This window comes from Coturnix japonica, chromosome 3 (genome assembly GCF_001577835.2).
Source record: "Coturnix japonica isolate 7356 chromosome 3, Coturnix japonica 2.1, whole genome shotgun sequence".
Lineage (NCBI taxonomy): Eukaryota > Metazoa > Chordata > Aves > Galliformes > Phasianidae > Coturnix > Coturnix japonica.
In genome coordinates, this window is record NC_029518.1 from 56,223,765 (window position 1) to 56,244,997 (window position 21,233).

General features: G+C 35.2%; 1 protein-coding gene across 5 annotated transcripts in view; it reads left to right on the plus strand.

The window, feature by feature from the left end:
• The window catches only part of TBC1D32 (TBC1 domain family member 32), a 70,882-nt gene that overhangs the window by 22,832 nt on the left and 26,817 nt on the right, over window positions 1–21,233 (plus strand). For 4 of the 5 annotated variants that reach the window (XM_015858750.2, XM_015858753.2, XM_015858751.2 and 1 more), the window contains 7 exons: window positions 408–498; window positions 1,551–1,669; window positions 2,602–2,718; window positions 5,658–5,746; window positions 16,323–16,445; window positions 17,451–17,559; window positions 18,356–18,449. In XM_015858750.2, the coding sequence (XP_015714236.1) occupies window positions 408–498; window positions 1,551–1,669; window positions 2,602–2,718; window positions 5,658–5,746; window positions 16,323–16,445; window positions 17,451–17,559; window positions 18,356–18,449 (742 nt within the window). The remainder of the gene's footprint in view (window positions 1–407; window positions 499–1,550; window positions 1,670–2,601; window positions 2,719–5,657; window positions 5,747–16,322; window positions 16,446–17,450; window positions 17,560–18,355; window positions 18,450–21,233) is intronic. The other variant, XM_015858752.2, reaches the window with a different exon arrangement.

A 21,233-nucleotide genomic window follows, 5' to 3' on the forward strand; every position in this document is an offset into this window, starting at 1 on the left:
TAAATGGTTTTGAGATCTAAATGTGGTAGGCAGCACTTGAAATTTTAATGTGTGACCAAAGATCAGATGATACGCTTTTTTTTTTTTTTTTTTGGAGAAAAATACTATGTCCCGTACATCCAATTGAATATGTGCAAAGAACATAACAGTACTAACGCTTTTATTCTTTGATGTTGCATCTCCCAGCCATTATATTTTTCATTTAAATTTTTGTATGATTGTTTACTTGATAAAAGTGTTTGGTTAGGAATCTGACCCTGGCAAGACTGTAGAGGATAAAATGTGAACTGTTCAAGTCTGATGATACAGTGGATTAAATTCTGTAAACAAGTGTAGGAAAAATCAATAGCTGCAGAGATCATTTGAGTTTCATGCCCTCTGACATACTAATGTTGTGTTGTTTCTAGCAGACAAATGAACGTGAAGAATTTGGTAATGGAGTGATTGTTGCACAAATGGCGACGACACCAGCAGCTGCAGTAGCTCTACAGAGTTCAGGTAATTTTAGGGAAGATGTTATTATGAGTAGCTAGATGCTATAGCCTAGCACACTGGGGAAAAAAATGATGAGAAAGATACTAAAATTGTTGACCGTGTGGAATAATCATGCACTATTAGCAAAGGCTGTTTAAATGCCTGTTAATTAATTAATTTATTTTCTTGATGGAAATGTACTCCTTCAGGCATTTAAATAATTAGCTTGATGCAGATTTTTTTTTTCCATACGTTACATAAAATCTTTATTTCATTGGTTTGGATTTCTAGAAATTATGTGTTTGTACATGGAGACATTGAAGACTGCTTAAATAAGAAAAAAAAAAGCTGTTAATAATTTGCAAATATTTTTTACTGATCTGCAGATCAGAATTATGAAGCATTGGTTCCTGTAATTTATATGTGCTTTTCCAGGGCTACGGACAGCTCAGAGTGTGAAACTGAGCTAAATGTCATATACTGGTGTGTCACTGACACTCTTGTACAAGGGTGAGATGGAAGTGAGTCTTTTTGAACTGATGGTTCTTCATTTGTGTCAACCCATATTCCTTCAGAACTGTGCTTAAAGAAATGAACTGGTGTTGATTAGGCTGTGTTAACTAGATTCTTATCAATAAAGTAAAGCTTGGCTGAAATACTGTTAGAGATGCAGGGAAATTCTACGAATTCAGGAAGCTGATTGTTAGTTATTCGTTATGCCTCTGGGATCATTCAGAAAGCAGGGAGCAGATCTACTTGAGTAACTCCATCTGTCCTCATTAAGTTTCTTAGCCAGCTTGCTTCTTATGGGCTTTGGCATCAAAGAAAAATGGTAGGCCAAGAATAATCTGTATCGATTTTCAATGCTAAGAGCAGGTTGAGTAAAGTCTATAAAGTTTATACTTATGCAAACTTTATGTTTGTAACTTACACTTGGAGATTTTAAAGATAAGTGGCTATTTCTCCTTTCCTAGAATTGTGGTGTAATTTTATTTATTTAGTTAGTTACTTTAAAATGAAGACTGTTTTTCTGGTATTCTTACTTTTTTCATGGCTAGAACAAATATTTATTTTAGGGTTTATAAAGGCATTTGTAGCTGAACTGTGGGCTCTTCTGGAGTGTGGAAAAGATGATGTGAGAATAACTCAGCCCAAATCTACTCCAGTTGACGCTATTGACCAAAGCTGTCAGAAGGTGAGAACTTCATTAATAATCATTTTTACTTGCTATCTTTGATAGTTTTCTTTTATTATTATTATTGTATCCATACCTACTTTTTAGTGTGTGAGGCAAAATTGCTGTAATATGCTTGTCAAATAATTATTGATTGAAAAAATTCTCCCGTTGCATGGTAGGTCATAATGCTAAAGATCCATTTAAATACAAGGTAATAAATGACAAGAATGACAGAAAAGAGAGTGTTAAAATTCTGGCTTCCAGTTCAAGTCTCCAGTTACTGTAGTAAGGTCAGAGAGAATAGTGTGTTTTAGAGTATGCTGTATTTCAGAATTTTAGAATTACATCATAATGCAAATATTACAGTAATCAAGTATTTCTAAAGTTATTTCCAGAATTGTTGTCTGCCTGCACTTGTATAAGGCCTTTGGCATGGTTGCACACAACTTCCTTATCTTAAAATTAAAAAGACATGGATCTGAAGGCTGGGCTATTTATTAGGTGGATGAAAAAATGCTTCAATGATCATAACCAGGGGGTTGTTGTCGACAGCTCTGTGTCAGAAGTGCTGTCCCCCAGGGGTCCATCTTGGGACCAGTACTCTTCAGCATCTTTGTAAATTACACAGACAGTGGAATTAAGTGTACTCTTAGAAAGTTTGCTGATGAAACTAAGCTGAGGGATGCAGTTGACACAGTAGAAGGGAGAGATGCCATCCAGAAGGACTTCCACTTGTAAAATGTGATAATTTGTAAGTATTCTCCAGAGGCTACGGCCCTTTTAGATTGTATATACACTTTTCAGTCTGATTTTGTAAGCTCTGCTCAAGTCAATTTAACAACAACAAAAACAAAAACCAAAAATAAAGAACTTAAATACTTTTTACATATATTTGTTTATGCTTACCTGACTAACAATCACTCCTCTCACTTTTGTTTTTCTTTCTACAGTCTTTTCTATATCTGATAAACTTGCTCACTTATCCTGCAGTTTTTGAGCTATTGAGTAAACAGGATATACCAAATAAACCAATGTATTCACACCGTGAAGTACCTACAGACATTATTGTAAGTATACTATTTATTTTGGGGGAAAAAAAAGTGTATATTTTCTGACTATAACAATAAAATAAGTTACAAAGTTATTTAAGCTGTTTCTTCTCTTTACTGACTTTGAAATTTTCTGCATTTTGTAATATATACAGCATGAGGGCAGTATATGCACATATCAATTCACATTAAACAAAATTTTCATTTTGAAATGCTAAAGATAATATTTTATGCCCAGTTTAAAGATCTTACTTCTTTGCTTGCACAAGGATGTATCATTCCATAGAATAAACTGGCATACATAAGTATTTCTGTGTGCACATAGAATTACATTCTAGAAAATGTCAGTATTTGTTTTTTCTACAATAATGCTTAATCATACTGTGGATTCAAACAAACAATCAAAAAAAAGTAGAAACACCTCAAGCTTTCTTAATAGTATAGATTATGCATACAGAAGTGCAGAATTGGAAAATTACTGATAAAGGCATATTTCAATCTTAAGAAAAATAATATTACTGTAGAATTGGTTTGAGTTACTTCATTCATCAGACACAATCTTTTTTCTCTTTTGCAAAGCATCGGCAAATTTAATCTGTGACCTTGAGTGACAGTTGAAATTAGATCTTTGCTAAATGAGCTACCACTTCTAATCACTGTTGTAATTTAATGTTTGCTTATTCTAAGCTCTGGATTGGTGACAGCTTAAGTTGTTATTTAGACAATGTATATCATAATTGTGTGTGTTATGTTTGGAAGTGATTTTAATTTCCTTTGTAACACTGTTTTGGTGATTTGAGGAGCAACTGGGGTAAAACGTTTTATTTTTTCAGTCCACTCAGTATTGGCATGTACACTGCTCGATTTTAAGGTAATCTAAGACACCAGAATCAGGGGAAATGTATGATGGAGGTGGTAAATACCTAAGAGATTTCATGCTAAAGTAGATCTTAAGTAGTGGTTTTGTTGTTGTTTTTTGGTTGTGGGTTTTTGTTTTGTTTTGTTTTGTTTTGTTTTTCCCCAGTTTTGAGGAGCTTCCTCTAGTTTGGTCAAATTCTAAATGTTTCTAGGAATAGCAACGCTGATACAGTTATTGAAATTCCCTGAACAAAATCAGATAAAGATATTTTGAATGTGCCTTGTCTCATTTAAGTGCTTTACAAAAATGTGTATGTCGAAGTTAGGAACCTAAGGTTGTATAGTTAACACAAGAGAACCAGGCAGTTAAGGGGCGGATCTTCATCTAATATATAATATATTATGTATGTATTTATTTATTTAAGTTATTTTTAGATATATTTCATATTTAATATAGTATAATAGCTGAGTCTAAGTACTCAGAAAAACTTTTGGTCTTTAGCAGGCCTACAGATTTGTTGAAACCACATTTTTTGGGCAGTTTTTGATTGCAAAAAGCTAAAGATTAAAAAAAAATTAAAAAATGGACCAGATAGAACTAGATTTGATTAGTAGATCCTACTGCCTTGTGTGTGTCCTAGTTTTGACTGGGTTAATTTTTTTTCATAACAGTTTGCATAGAGCTCTACTTTGGATTTAGGATGAAAATAATGTTGATAATACGTCTTATAATCATGTCACATCACCATAGCATCTGACTTGTAATATATATGCTGAACTATATTAGATATTGTACAGAACTTGATCACCTTCATATGCTTTTTATTTCATTAAATATTTAAGCATTTTTTCCTCCTTCATATTATTGGCTAAGTAGTTACATCATCAACTGACCAGATTGCCAGTTGGGCCTTTATTACTTTCAGCTTTTTAATAATAAAAGCTTTTGTTTTTTTGACTTTAGGGAAATAGAGAAGACATATGCATTTTTTCTAATAAATACAATTTTTTTGTTTGTTTTTTCTAAAAGTAAGTTTACCATATTAAAATATTTTAGAAAATTGAACAGATAAATCAGGCTCCTTCTACCCTTGATTCCTCTCCTTTTTATAATCCTCGTTTAAATACTGGAAGGCTGCAGTTAGGTCTCCTTACAGCCTTCTCCAGGCTGAACAAGCCCAACTCCCTCAGCCAGTCTTTGCAGGGGAGGTGCTCCAGCCCTCTGATCATCTTTATGGCTCTTCTCTGTGCCCTCTCCAACAGCTCCACATCTTTTCTGTACTGGGGGCCCAAGATCTGGATGCAGTATTCCAGATGGGGCCTAACAAGTGCAGAGTAGAGAGGAACAATCACTTCCCTGTCCCTGCTGGCCACCCATCTTCTGATGGAGCCCAGGATACCATTTGCTTTCCAAGCTGCAAGAGCACACTGCTGGCTCATGTTCAGTTTTTCATCCAGCAGGACCCCCAGGTCCTTCTCCACAGGGCTACTCTCATGGAGTTCTTCTCCCAGTTTGTATATGTAACTGGGATTACTCCAACCCAGGTGCTAAACTTTGAACTTTGCTATGTTGAACCTCATTAGGTTCACGTGGGCCCACTTTTCAAGTGTGCTGAGGTCCCTATGGGAGGCATTCCTTCTAATGTGTCAACCGCACCTCTCAGTTTAGTGCTATGTTTTGAAACATACAGTACTAAACAGTGTTAGCAGAGGTGTTATATGTAAAGATTTGATGCTTTTTCATTAATTTAGATGTATGCACATTTCAGACATTAAAAAATCCGACGACAGTTTGATGTTTGTGTCATGATTTAATACTAAATAAGAGGATATACCAATATGGTAGGATTTATTTGTATGCTTAATTATTTAATTTTTTTTTTTCTTTTTCTAATTGTAAAGTTACTTCTTTTTCTAACCTTGTGCATGGTTTCATCTTAGCATTGTCTTTTTATTTTTATTTTGGGGGGAAAGCACCTCTTACTGCTGATATAACTTAAAATATATCTTGTTTTATTGTAAACATTCCTGTGGAACTGTTATCTTTATGAAAGATAGAGTTGTTGTTTTTCTTTTTTACATTTGTCTTTCTTTGGCAGAATATCATTGACAGAATTATAATCTTGAACTCAGAAGCAAAAATTCATTCCTTATTCAATTATGAACAATCACATGTCTTTGGTCTACGGTAAGATACTTATTTTTTTTATTCACTGTTTACATTAATGAAATAGTACATAACATGCTTGAATGTGTTGATTCTGAGAAGATAATATTGTTTTGCTTTATTATTCATGAAGGTGAAATGCCACCCCCATATCCTCTTTTTTTTTCTAACGTAAAAAGATTGAATGAAAAATGTCATACAAAATGAAAATATCAATGACTTTAATCTTACTACCTGCAAGTAGTTATATTGTAATACGGTAAGCAATATTAAAAATTGAATGCTCTTATTCTTTATAGCTGTTTGAAAAGAATGTTACATCCATTGTGTGTTAAAAAAAATTCACACTAAAGTATTAAAATAAGTAAAGATTTTTAAATTAAACCACCAATTTCAGCAAAACTGAAAATTGCTATTGATGACATATTTCAAGTACCTGAAGGAACACTTAATCTTAGAAAGCATGAGTATGACATTGAGAGCATATTTAAAATACTGTGTAATATTTTAATATACAAATTACAGATTCAACATTTATTTATTTATTTTTCCTTTTTCTAAAGTAACATTAATTGAAATTAAGTAACATGCAATTGAAATACAAACTGTATTTGTAGTATGGAAGATGCTGGCAACTGTGCTTGTGCAGAATATAACCTGGATAGGTTATACATGGTTGAGTACTGCAGTATTAGCTTTCTGCAGCTATATCTGTTCAATATTATGGTAACATTATTTCATATTATATATGAAGAAACATAAGATACGGTGTGATCTGCTGGTAAGGGTGACTGTGGAAGGGATGAACAATGGTAGAATTTGTGTGTTTTGTCTTGTAAGTCAGGAGTTATAAATGCTGTTTTGAGGAAATCAGCAGTTAGACAGGAACCATCAGTTCTAAGATGTTACTTGACAAATAATATGCCATTAAGCATTTAGGATTATTGTGACTCCATAAGAATCTTGACAGAGCTTGTGTTGATTTAAGTAAAGAAAAAGAAAAGTGAAATGTTTTAAAGTTTAAAGTAGTAGTTTGTGCTTAGATTGTACTTTACCTTTCTGAGGTAAAAAAACATGCTTTTTGTACCATGATATCGGGAAAGCTTTTGGTTATCTGCAAAAATTAATAGTTGAATCTGAACATGTAAACAGTTGACTCCTGTGCTGTATTATAAATATATAGATCATGCAGTGAAGTTGTGCGTAATGCTTAAAGCATTTTTAACATGGCTTCTATCATGTGAAGTGACAGAACTATCTGTAACTACAGATACAAGAAACAATAAGTTCATCTACTTAAAATAAGCCATATTGTTAAACAGATAAGAGCTTTGGAGGTTATTATGGTAATGACATTTTCTGTTGAATACAGGCAAAGGAAAAACATGGAATGTCAGATATTCCCCTTTTCAGTTCATATTGAAAGCTAAACCACCAATTCTGGTAGTGGGTTTTTTGTTTTTATTGTTCAAAAGCCCTTTTCCTTTCTTAGACCTTTAATGTTTTTCCTGTAAAAGAAGATGATGCAAGTCTAGGGATTCTAATATAGTCCTATGTATAAAAATTATAATATGTATTTCTAATGACCTAATAGCTTTCTGTTAGCATGTGGGACTCACTTTATAGTTATTTTTTCCCCCCAAATAATAGAGAATTAGCACATACAGTCCATGTATTATGAAAATTCAGCTGCTTGCACAAAGAGAATTTAACCTATCATGCAGTTATTAAAAATTCCCTAGTGGTATAATACACAAATTCTGCATTAAACTTGTATTTGCCATGCTTACTATATTGTTTGCATTATTAAGGCTTGCATGGAAACCTCAGCCTATTATTTTAATATGAGAAGTATACAGTTACTTTTGAAACTGTGTTCCATGACCTTTTCTGTGAACCCTGCTGAGCATGGACATGTGTTCTGAAAAGTAAACTTTGTCTCATTTAGTTGGTATGGTCTTGACCAAATAATATCCAGATTGTCAAGTTCATCAACACTTAGATGAAAAACAATATCAGAAGTTGATCAGATTTGAAAATGTAGACAGCTGGCTAGAGCAAAAGAACTACATTTCTCATTGCTGCTATGTAGAAATAAAATATGTAAATGATTGTGATAACTGAAAGACTGAATAGTTTTGTCACAGTATGATTTTGCTGATTTTTCCACTAAATTTAATACTAATTATACAAACTGCATTCCTTAAAATGTTGCAGTATTTACATATCCACACAGATTTTCCTTTATGTAGTCAGGTATCGTTGTAGTGTAGCTGGTCCAGCGCTGAGTGCTCAACTACAGTCTGTTGAACTCAGAGGTTATAGACTGACCTCCTGTAAATTACCCTATTGTTCACAAGTGTATAATAAAAGTGTAATTTACAACTCCATTTTTTTCCATGTGTATACTTTATTTCAGAGATTGAATATAGATTTGTTTATTAATTGTGTAACTGTATAGAATTTAAAATATGCAGTTGTTTTCTTAGTTAATTTAATCCAAAAGCCATAGGTTTTTCTATTTGTCTTTCTAATGCTAAAATTGAATTTTTTGTTTTGTTTTTTTTATTTCGTTTGTATTGAGTAACTGTGAATTCTAAACTGTCATCTTGAGGGGGAGTTCTTCAGAGTCAGCTTTTCTTTCCTGTTTGTAACATGTGCCGATAAACTGTTCCTTAAAAGTGGGGTTTTGAGTTTGTTTGGGTTTTCTTTTTGTTTTTTTTGTTTTGCCACTATCTCCTGCTTTTGGCCATAATTCATTAGAACTCCTTGATGTTGTGAAGTCAGATCTTTTGCACATAAATTCAGAAGTAGAATAATCTTTGTTGAGAGTGCTGTACTTGCTGCACTTGTTCACTGTTATACCTCACAATAGTAGATACTAAGCAACAGTGACAGTACTCTGTTCAACAGTTTGGATTTCTGAAGGAAAGTATATGGAAAACTCAGAGTCAAATGCTTTTCTTTCAAATTTTCAAAATTGCAGCTGTTTAATTTTAAAGACAGAATGTGCTCACTTAGTATTAGGTACTTCTTTTTATTTTATACAATAATAATTTAAACAGCAATAAAAAGATTTGTTTTAGGTCCATAAGTCTGAAAAAGAAGTATGTATACAGTGCTCTGTATAATTCTTCTAAAAGTGTTTATATAGGGTTAGAGACAAATATTAGTCTTAAGTAATATTCATCAATATAAGCTTCAGGGTTGTGGATCTACAGTACCTACTGCAGGTGGAAAAGGGGTATTGGATTATTAGTTTCAGTTTTGTGTATTTTGACTTTTTCTTGTTGTTTAATAATATAGCGAATAATAATACAGCGAATATGTTCTTTCTTATAATACTAATTTTTTACTTGCTGAACTGCTTCAGGATATTATAAAAGAAGCGTTAAATCTAGGTAGGTTTCTCCAAAAGTAATGCCTTCTTTATTTCCATGGAAACTACAGCAGATAGGAAAAGCAAAGTAACACTATTTGATAAAGAAAATTCTCAGCTACAAAACTCTATTTTCAGTATAATCGCCATGATTAGCCATGCAGTTTTACCAGCTACAAACAAAAACCCAAATACCATGCTCATAAAAATCTGCACCAGTGGAGGTGAACCACTGACTCTGTCACCATTGCTGAAATGCACTACCCACCACCTCACTACGCTAGTATCCGTTCTTTGGTTTCCATAAACGTTCAGCAAGCATGGAGGGGTGTCAGTTGGTACGACAGAGGAATTCAGTGACTGCCCTTTGCCACATCAGATGCCATTTTGTCAGGCTGCCATCTGTCACACTGCAACAAAATACAATGCTATACTGGTGCAAAAGTTCAGCCTTTACTGCCATACCACCAGCATCTGCCTCTGATGTTCTTGTCCAACATCATATGATAGAAGGCATTACGCTTGGTGCATCCCTTGCATTTCCACTGTCCTACAAAACTAGGAAGGCAAAGATTTATGAAAGAGAACTTTGATGTACTGACATCAAAATCAACCAGTCTCCTGAATTTTGCCTCAGTATTAGTCAAAACTGAGAGACAAACAAATATGTGATTGTTAGGTGTGAGATAGCATAGGGCTCTTAGGAAACAGAGGTAGTAAACACCACTGTATTCTTTTCAATCCCTAAAATATAATTGCATTTTAATAATGAGGCTGTGGTATAGGAGATAATTTGTTCACTTTAATTGTACTTACATTATGTGTACTGTTAATGAAGAGCATGTGATTTGAAGGAGTATTAATTATGATGCTTTATAATTATGGGAGATATGAACTGCAATCATTCTTTTTCCTCAGGTAACCATGCTATTTAGATGGGCCACTTTTTCTATTTATTAAAAAGCATTATGATTAGCAGAAGGTTTTTGAGATGTTCTAGAGTAGTTCTTTAAGAACTTAAGATTCATTATAAATTGAAGCAAGTCTTTTTATTTTAAACCAGTCTCTTTATATAACTTTTATTTAAACAAATTATATTTCTCATTTGGAAAGCATTGCATTCTTTTGCTGGTTTCATGTTTGCTTTCCACCTTTCTTGTCTCTCGTCTTCCTCATTTCTTTCCTTTACTTCTCAGTACTGCCAGAGTTGATGAACAGTGTTACATAATTTCTCTAAAATCTTCTGATCACTAACATTTTAATGACATGGCTCAGATATCGACTCTTGCAACAGATTTTGGGATATTGGCAGAATGTACTGAAGAAACTTTCCACATGCCACATCCTATGGCTTTTGGCATCATTATGCCTTTGGGAGTTAAAACAAGTCATGTCCATTGAGTTCCTCCTCTTGAGGAGCGGGGAGAATATGGTAATAGCAAGGAGGAATTGTGTCTTGAAAAAGACACAAGGAAGGAAGAAAGAAAGAAAGAATTTCTTTATTTCCCTAATTCTACCAGAGTCAAATTCTGTAAGTGTGAAGACCTAAATAATCCTCCAGTTATTTTCTACCAACCCTTTTGTTGTTTCTGTTACACAAGAATTGATTCAATTAACGTTAATTAACAATTTATTAATTTCTACGATTTTAAGCATGTTTTCTGTTTATCCAAAGGTAGACAATTCTTTAGAAATCAGTGTCTTACCACTAAGTGTGCATACTGGAGCAAGGGAAAAGACTTTCGTTACCTGGAAAGTTCACATGTCCTACAAATCATTGACTCCTGTTTAATAATCCAAATATAAAAGAGTCCACATTACTTGTGAAGTGGAACTGCAACAGGATTGTCTGCTTTCACGTATAATTACACGATTAACTGGTTTTTTTCTTTTTATTTATATGTTAGTGTATTTGTTAGGTTTATGTCATGGTTCACCGTGGTTCAGCCTACTCCTGTGACAGTAAAGCAAAGGCACCCATGGATCCATGCCCCTAGAAAAGGAGAGGGAAGGGAAAAGATAGGGAGATGGGTCTGGACTAAGTATAGCGGTAACAACAAACTAAGGAACTTGATTTACTAACTATAGTAGTGGAACCTGAGAAAACACAACATAATACAATATAATTAGAATTGAAATTAATCATTCAGTTGAAATGAGAAAGTGAGTCTTTCCAAAATTGAAGTCCTTGCTGTAATGCTGTAGGTGGAACGACCACGGTGCCAGGAGGAAAGTCTTGTGACTCTCAGTCAGTTTTATCTTTCCCTCCAAATGGAAAGTGGAAATGGAAAAATGAAGTCTTCTGGAAGTTGTAGTTTATTCTTTTCTTTTGAGACCAAGAAACTGGAAATATCAATAATCCATGGAACTCTTGAACACCAAGTACACTGCACGATATTGTGATGTGGCTTTGCTTTCAGTGGGACTGTTATAAGCTTTGGTCGTTTAGAAAGAAGATGTGTGGAGGCATGTTCTCTCATTATTATCAACTTTCGTTCAATCTGCAAAGGGAGTGTGAAAAGCTTTACATGGTTGGTGCTTCCACGAGTCTGTTATGCTCCAAAGCTAACTAGGTGCCTTTCAGTTTCTCTTTTTTATAGCCGTTATCTACTGATCTGGCACTCATGATAGTAATTGTAACTTGCTTTTTGGATTAGTGTTCTCATTGGAGCTCAGGGAGTTAAAAAGGGCTCAAAGCATAATAAAGAATAAAACAAATTTATAATGTAGGCTTTGATGTTAAGTGTTTTGAGGTTATTCCCCATGATGACAACGCTGGAATTATTTCATGAAAATTTTGCTTCGGGCTTCTCTGGTGGTATTCATATACATTTATCATGAAGGAAATTTTCCTATGAGGTCCCAATCTTCATTTTTCCCCTCATGTTTTTAGTATTGATTTCTGAGAGAGAAGCAAAGACCGTAACTTGTCCCATAACTGAGCTTTCTACAAAGCATTCTGTGTATTATCATTAAGCTGAATCATCCATGCCTGCATTTATAGCTGGCAATAATTGCAGGCCAAGAAAAAAAAACCTTTTCTGGAAATGAGATTAGTCCTCCATTTTGGGGTCACATCACTAAAATGCCTTATAGACAGCATATGCTTGCACATTTCAGGTTTGGTCAACAGTTGCACACTGCCTGAACAAACAGATTATTGAGATAATGGTATAGATTACTTTGGATGTGCCAGATTCCTTTTTCTCTGTGGTGGATGTACCACTTCTGCTTATAGCATTTTGTTTTATTTTCTGTTGCTGGAACTATGCACTGGGTCTGGCTGAGATGAAGGTAATTTTTTTGTTTTTTATTTGTGGCTAAAATAACGTTGATAACACACCAGTGTTATGGCTGGCACTGTGCAAGCGCTGCTCAGGAATTGGACTTTCTCTTTTTCCTACTTCCCAGCAAGTAGGCTGAGGTATGCAAGAGGTTAGGACAGCTGATCCATATTGGCCAGAAGGGATATACCATATAATAACGTACGTGGCAATGAATGTGCCAGGATTTGGTCTTGAAAGTAACTGTTGCTCAGAGGATGGCAGAGCGCTGATCTGCTTGTGGGAACTGTTGTGTGACTACCTTTCACACGCTTGTGTTTTTTTCCATCTTTACTTACTAAGCTGCCTATCTTGACCCATGTGTTTTCTCACTTCTACTTTTTTTCTTCTCTCTCCATCCCACTGGGAAGTGAGTGAAAACTGTGCCACTGCTTAGCTCAACCCGCTACAGACAGTGCAACGACAGTATTCTACTCTATCCAACATTATTTTGCATCCTTGGCTGCCATCTGAGCACTTGCAGGCACCTCTGAAGTGAAGAGTATCAGACTGAGGCTGGAAAGTGTATGTTAAGATAGTGAGAAAGAATAATCTATGAGGGTCTAGTGAGAGATGGAGAAAACCAGAATTGAGTTTAACAAAAAAAAAAAAAAAAAAGGGCGGTGTATCATTTGAAGTTGGGAGAACAAAAGGCTGNGTATGTTAAGACAGTGAGACAGAATAATCACCGACCGTCCAGTGAGAGAAGGAAAAAAAAAAAAAAAAGTTTAAAAAAAAAAAAAAAAAAAAAAAAAAGGGCGGTGTATCATTTGAAGTTGGGAGAACAAAAGGCTGAGGAAATGTGAGTAGAAGGAACATCTAATATTTTGTGTTTTTAAAAGGAAATTGTATGGAAAAAAAAAATTAGAAGCACAGGAATAATCTGTCTTCATAAACTTTTTAGTAAGTCAGAAATTTTAATGTTTATGAGGTTATATTCTTTTCAGGTGAGAAAAACTTAGAGATTATTATTACTATTGGCATCTAGAATTATTTACTAGCTGTTTTATTTTCCATAACGGACCTTCTCTTCTGCCTTAATTGTGGAAGTCATTATAGTCATTAACATGCTTTTTTTCAGACCAGATATTTCTGCTTTTAAGTAATAGTTGAGAAATTATAGTTGAAAGCAGATAACCCAGGAAGCACCCTTCAAGAAAGACAGGTATCACATAGGACAGGAAATGCAAAACTCCGAGAAGAAATTATTTATGTTGCCATATTTTCACAACTATAGCATGTGTTCAGGTTTTTAGTTACTGTTCTATAAAAGACTGTCCTCTGTTGGTTGCTTTTTTTAAAATTTAGTCTGCATTTGAACTTTCTCAATTGTACAAATGTTTGGCATTGGAAGAGACCTTGGAGACTGTCTAGTCCAACTGCTCTGCTCAAAATAGATTCTGCTGGAGAGCATTCCTTAGAGCTATATCCTGTCTGGTGCACAGTATCTACAAGGCATGTCTAGGTAACATGTTTCACTGTTTCACCACTGTCACAATATGTTAAAGTAGAATTTTCCGTGTTTTGACTTGTGTATATTTTGTCTTTCATTGAGTCCACTGAGAAGAGTGGCTATATGATCCCTGTGCTCTCCAGTCAGCTCTATTATATATGCTGATAAGATCCCCACATTGCCATCCCTTCTTCAGACTGAACAGACGCAGTCTTCTTAGCCAGTCTCCTTGTTAGATGGCCTAAGACATTAACATTTCATTTGAATGCCCTAGCAGGGGCTGCTTATTTTAGGATCTGTCATATTTTGTCACTTATTCTTCTACCAAATTCTGTTTGATTGTGATTTGCTGTTTTTCTGCTTTGCCTTGTGTGTTGGAGATGTTCTAAGCATCCTTAGCCAAATCAGTCTTCTCCTGGTAACCATTAGCTGCTGGAAACCTCAAACAGGTTTATCATATCATTATCATATTTAATAGAAGAAAAGGTCTGTTTTCATGGTCATGGTTTTGTTGGTTTACTTTTGGTGGAGTTGGAAGGGACCATTAAAAGGTCATCTAGTCCGACTTTCCTGCAATGAACAGGGACATTCACAGTTAGATCAAGGTGCTCAGTCTGGTTCAACCTGACCTTGAAAGTCTCTGGAGATGGGGCATCCACCACATCACTGGGCAGCCTATTCCAGTGCATCACTGCCCTCCATGTAAAAGACTTTTTCCTTACATCCAACCTAAATCTACCCCTTTAAAGCTCAAGACCATTTATCTTTGTCCTATCAGCACAGATGCTGCTAAAAAGTCTGTCCCATTCTTTTCTGTAGCGCCCCATTAGATACAGGAAGGTCACTATCAGCTCACCTCAAAGCCTTCTTTTCTCCAGGCTGAACAGCTCCATGTCTTCCAGTCTGTTTTCATAGGATAAATGTTTCATTTCTTCGATCATTTTTGTGGGCCTTCTCTGGATGCACTCCAACAGGTCTGTGTCTCTCCTATGCTGAGGGCTCAGCATCTAGATACAGTACTCCAGGTGAGGTCTCACCAGCACACAGTAGAGGGGCAGGATCACCTGCTAGCTGTGCTTCTTTTGATGCAGTCCAGGAAACTGTTGGCTTTCTGAGTTGTGAAGGCACATTGCTGGCTTATGTTCAGCTTCCCAAATGCCAGTAACCCGAGGTCCATTTTGATAGTACTGTACTCAATCCTTTCATCCCCTAGCTTGTATTGGTAGGAGATATTGTCTCAACTGAGGTGCAAGACCATGTATACTTGGATTTATTGAACCTGATGAGATTCTCCTGGGTCCTTTGCTCAAAACTGTCTAGGTCCCTCTGGATGGCATCCAGTCCCTTGGGTCTGTTGACCTCACCACACAGCTTGGTGTCATCCACAAGCTTGTTAAGGGTGCACTTGACCCCACTGTCTTTGTCATTGACAGAGCTATTAAAGAGCATCATTCATAGCACTGACCCCTGGTGGCACCACTCCTGAATGATCTCCATCCCGGAAATTTATATTATCTTGGGTATTTATTCCTTGGTCACAGCTGTGAATTTTTGGGTGTTAAATAATGCATGGAATGGCCTGTGAATTTTTGCTATTGTCAGTAGAAGCATTTTGCAAATTTCGTGGAAGAAACAAGCACTGACTAATAGACTACAAATTTCGAATAAGACATAGCTCATATCAAGTCTTACATAAATGCAAACAATAATTTTGATGATAATTTATTATGTGTTTTATGATAGTAATAAAGGTATATAAGAATAGCAGCGAGAATGTTTACTTGTATCATTTTGCATGAATGGGAAGCCTTCGATGAAATTATTCTGTTTCCGTATTGGTATCAACAGTTAATTATACAGAAAAAGACAAGACCACAGATTCATATGAAGTGTATTGGATTAGTTTCACCGTTAATTTGAGATTTTCAGAAATAAAAATGAAAAGTAGCAAATTTGCTGGCTTAGTTGGGTGTTAAATATTTTATTGCTTTTGAACTGTTGTAAAATGTGATCATATAGAAGTGCTTATGAACATGTTTTCTAAAGGAAAGATGTTTTTTTATCGTCTCTCTCCAATCTCCGTTCTGCCCAGAGTAGCCTGATTTTAAATTACCTTACCAGCCTATTATTGAATAATTTCTTCATGTCACATAGAATGTTTTATTCAGTCTGTGCCATTTCTGTGATATAAATTGAAAATCAGACTGAGCTGACCAATGAAAAATCTGCTAGGAACTATTCCCTTTTTGCTCAAGGTTGTGACACTTGAGTGGTTTAAAAGGCTATATAAGAGCATTTCTGACCCAGTTCTGTCTGAGTGTTTTTCAGATACTGAAACTTCTCTCCCCCACAATGAGATCTCATGAACGTGTTCACCTTTGTCTTATCCTGCATTACTGATATTCTGACTGATGCACATCATTTTGATGTGTCCTTCTGCAGGTTGTTAAATGTGCTATGCTGTGAGCTTGATACCCTTTTGCTCTTGGAGACTCAGTATAAAGTGTCAGAAGTTTTACTGACTGCTCAGAAAGAAAATGTCACAGAAGCTTCAGAAGGACCAGGGTGAGAATTGACCAATGTAAATGCTACTTTTAACTGTCAGACTTTTCTCCTCAGAATATGTGAGTAATGCAGAGGCTTTAAATATACTGATGCTCTCAATGAAGTTGTCATCTAATCTGTTTTTTCTTATGCTCATGCTTCTCATCAGTCTCAGATTAACAAAAGATGCAGCAAGCTTGTTCTGCTTCCTACTTCCAAATCAAAAATGTAAATGTGAATGTATTTTTACTTGCATTAATCTTATTTCTTTTGTTAGTGTGGATGTAAAGACACATTTTTAATTGTGTTACTCTTTTTATGTGTATAATATTATTTATGTTCGTGTACTAAAGGCACCAGTACTTTGATGTTTTTGAATTTACAACTTAGTTATCTCTCTCCAGCTGCTTTCTGCTTTCTGCTGCTGACACGTAAATAAAAATGCACAGTGCATCTTTAAGAAATGAAAGCTTATTTGGAGGACTGAAGCTTGACGGTCATTTAGTCCCTGACACTTTGTCCTTTCTGTTAACATGGTGGACATTAAGAACTCAACTCTTACTGTCTGCCATATAGGGCCAGTACAGAACTTGGATCAAATGGTATGGGCTAAATCTCAACACATAAATGTTTATTAATGTAATAATAATTAACATTATTAATGTTCAAAGAAGAGACCCATTATTTCCTTGAACAGTAGCTCATTACCATGTTCTAAAAAACAGTGTATAAAAACTGATTTTTATTGCATTTAAAAATTATCCTGGGCTGCACAGTGACTTCAGACAGCGAGTTGTGTGTGCCTAAATTCTGAGTAATTACTTATTTGTTAAGGTAGAAATTTGCTGTGAGGCAAAATAAGAAACAAATTTTGACACTCTATTCTGCCCCAGTTACTGAGCATGTGAGTATAATGAATGTGATGTTTTCTGCTCTGTTTTTTTTTTCCTAATTGCCAAGATGTGACACTGATAAATTGGTTCTGATTTTATTTCAGTTATTTTTGATTGTTGTTTTGTTTTCCAGAGAATTTATCATTGATAGTCTCTCAGTTGAGAGAAACCATATTCTTGTCAGAATAAATCTTATTGGAGGACCACGGGAAAGAATTTTGCCTTTGAGAGCACTAGATAAGGTTAGAACCCACAGTTTACCAATTTTTATTTCTCTAACTCTCATCGATTGAGAATTTTCTTGATATCAGCATGTGGAAATTATTTATCGTTAAGAAATAGCAGTCCAGCTTTAGCTTTATAAATGTTGGTCTACCACCATCATGGAAAAAAATTGTTTTTACTGTCTAGGTGTTTTCATGTGTTTGGGACATGCCACATTCAGATGAAATTTTTCTGTTGCTTCATTTTAGTGTGTTTTTTTCTCACTATAAAAATGAATGCAATTTGTCTATTTATCACTTTTGTATTCCTGTATTTTCTTCATTGCCTCTTCTTTTTTTACAGTCCTTTTATGTGATGTTTTTTTCCATTCTTGGTTTTTCGTATGTAGTATCTAATACCTTGAGCTTTTATCGATGTTCTAAAAGTACAGTGTTTGTTAAGCAATTCCTTTAAGTGTTCTGCTTCTTACTGGCTGTTGCTCTCATGAAGACGAAACATGAATTACTGTCACTGCAGGAAAGCCGGCTAGAGTACAAAATTGGAAATGCAGTGCTTTTCTGAGAACTGCAATTTCCCTTTTGGTTGAAAAAAGCAACACAGCATCAAAACTGTCAGTGGTATGCATCAGAACAAGTTCTAGTTCAAACACTTTGTGGGTTTCATGTCCTTTAACTTTTCTTTTGGTTATGAAGTAATTCATCTTGCGCTGTAGTATCAGGTATAATTTGGTTGCATAGTTCTGGGAACCTGACTTGTAGTAATTGAGAAAATGCTGTTAGTTTATCTCCTGTTTACTTTTTTTCCGCTTCCTAGGGCAATGATCCATATCCTTGGCCAATGTTTTCCTCATTCCCTTTGCCAAAGTGCTATCTCGCTGAAGCTCCTAGGAAAGATGATTTCGGACAAGGTACATACAAAGCATGCAAATACTTTAGATGTTGAGCAAGCATCTCTGTCAATTTATTTTTGTGTTGTTTTTTTTTTTTTCTCCTTAGATGATAATCTCATGAATATCTAAGGATTTTTTATTGTTGGCTGCGTTTGTAGCTAAATAACTCAGTTTGGTTTTGCTTGTCTAGCTTTGTGCAACTGTCAATCTGCAAAGCTCTGTTTAGAAATCTAATTCCTATGCAAACCTCAAGATTAACCTTTTGGCTCAACTCAGGTGGGTGACTCATGAGATATATTTATATCATTTCTATAGTAACTGAAGCAAGACATTATGGTTAAGCTACAGTTTTTTTGTACACTGTTTCCTTGATTCACATCCCTGTGTTTACAAAACTTGGTGGTGTGTGAAATAGACAGCGTTTAGGATAGTCGATTTCCACATTGAACATCAATTTAGAATGTGGGCAGACTGAAGAATCCTTTGAAGAACTATCTAGGCAAAGCAATTTAATTCATACAGAGAATCCATTTTAAAATTTCAATTTGCATAGACAATGCAAATGAACATGCTGAATGAGTTACAATAAACAAATATTTCTTTATATTTGTTCATGTTCATTGTGTGCTTGAAATGTAATTATTAGAACTTATTCTTAAATTTCCTCAGCAGATGCTGATTTTTAGAAGAGACAGAAATTCTACATTAACAGTAATCTAAAACATGTGTTTATAAATATCTAGAAAAGTAAAACAGTTAACAAATTATAAAGAATAGATGACTCTAATTCACTTCTCTAAACAAGAGAAAAGGCCATATGGTTATAAACTAAAGGAAATGTCTTTATCTTTAGTATTAAAGACCGAACATAATTGTCAGCTTAAGCTAGTGGGTTGTGGGTACTGAGGTCTACAGAAAGCAGATACATTGGAGAAATTGTAGAGCAGAGCTACAAATTGCACCTTTGGGGTATGTTATGTGAGTATATACTGAAATCACAGAATTTTCTGAGTTGGAAGGGATCCACGAGGATTACGGAGTCCAACTCTTGGCTTTATATAAGTACCACCCAAAATTAAATATCTGAGAGCACTATCCAAACCTTCCTTGAACTCCAGCAGCTTGGGGCCATGACCACTGTGCTGGGGAGCCTATTCCAGTGCCTGATCACTCTCAGGTTAAAAAAAATCTTTTCCTAACACCCAGCCTGACTCTTTTCTGATGCAAATCTATGCTGCTCCCTCAGATCCTAAAAATTAATAATTGCATGTGGTCGATGCTGAAAAGACAAAGGTAATGTAAGTCGTTCTTGCTGTAGCAACTGCATTTTCATGATTGCAGGTCTGGTGTAGCTTATAGAAGTAGCTAAGATAATGTAAGTTATAGATAAAACTTACAGCACAATGTTGATGGTGGTCATCAAAAAGAATTTAATCACGTTGCATTTGTGATTTTAAGAAAACACTTTTTTTTTTTTTTTTTTTTTTTCCTGTTCTTTTTAAGGACAGTGGTAAATATCCAGCAGTGGGACCGTTTTTGCTTGCACTCTTCAGTTGAGTGTCAGGTGTTCAGGTTTAAACTGACATGTGGCTCTGCACCATAGGTATTTGCTTACTCCCCCTTTCCCTGTGGGATGGGTGAGAGACTGGAAGAAAAAAAGTAGGACATGGGGGCTGAGATAACTCTATTTTCTAGCATCCCTTTGGCCAGTTTAAATAAGCTGTCATGATTCTCTTTCTTCCCAGCTTCCTTCACTAAGAACGGCCTTGGCTTTGTACAGCTCTGCTGAGTGGCAACTGTAAACATTGGTGTGTTATCAGCATTTTTTTTCTCCAAGAAGCAAAATATAGCATCATAGCAGGCACTCCAAAGTAAACTATTCCATCCTACCTGAAACTGAGAGAATGGGGGCTGCAAAGACTGATTAGCTGTAAGAGAAAGAGTGGTGCCAACTCTGCAATACCAAGGCATGACACCTGCTTCTTAGAGAACTTTTGTGAAACATTTTTAGTGACTCATTATGCCACAAACACTGGCACCTGAGTACTTTCTTCACTGAGTTAAAAACCATAATTTATGCTGATGAAATAACTAACTGCATTCCTCCGTTTCATAGTTGTACTTTGAATGGGTAGATTCTCCCTTTTGGGATGCTTCTGGAAGGTGTGGACTGCGTTTGAGTAAAATCTGTGATGCTTCATTTTATAAAAAAGGCCTGCTCTGGTTTTCTGGTTTTGCAGGTGTTTGCTATTTATGTGAATGATACATGTAGCTGTAGGAAAAACAAACTTTATGAGTCACAATTGAGTATGCATTAGTTATTTCAGACAATGTTTAAAGTTGAAAAACTATTGGATAGCTGTATGTTAATATCTCACCTCTGTCAAATATAATTTATAGAGAAGCTTCAAATGATTTATACACATCATTATTTAAGTGTGGAAATTAATTATGCTACTTCAGCCTGTTTACACTGCAGTAAGATATTGTTGCTTTTCTTTTGTCTTAATTGTTCAATTATTATTTCAGTAACGTAATTTGAGGAAGAAATTTTAAGAGCTTTTCTAAGAGTAGTGTCATTGTTTGTTATTCAGAATAGAGCAATTAAAAATAATGGATTATTTACTTATAATGTTAACTGCTGTAGTGACATGAAGAAATCAAACTCTATAACCACGAAGTAGTTATATAAGCAGGTATGTTTAATCAGCGCTGCACACTGGGTTATTACAACAAGTCCCCAAAATGATTGACATCCCCACCCTTTGCCCCAAGTCTCAGCTCTTTTAGATACGTGTATCT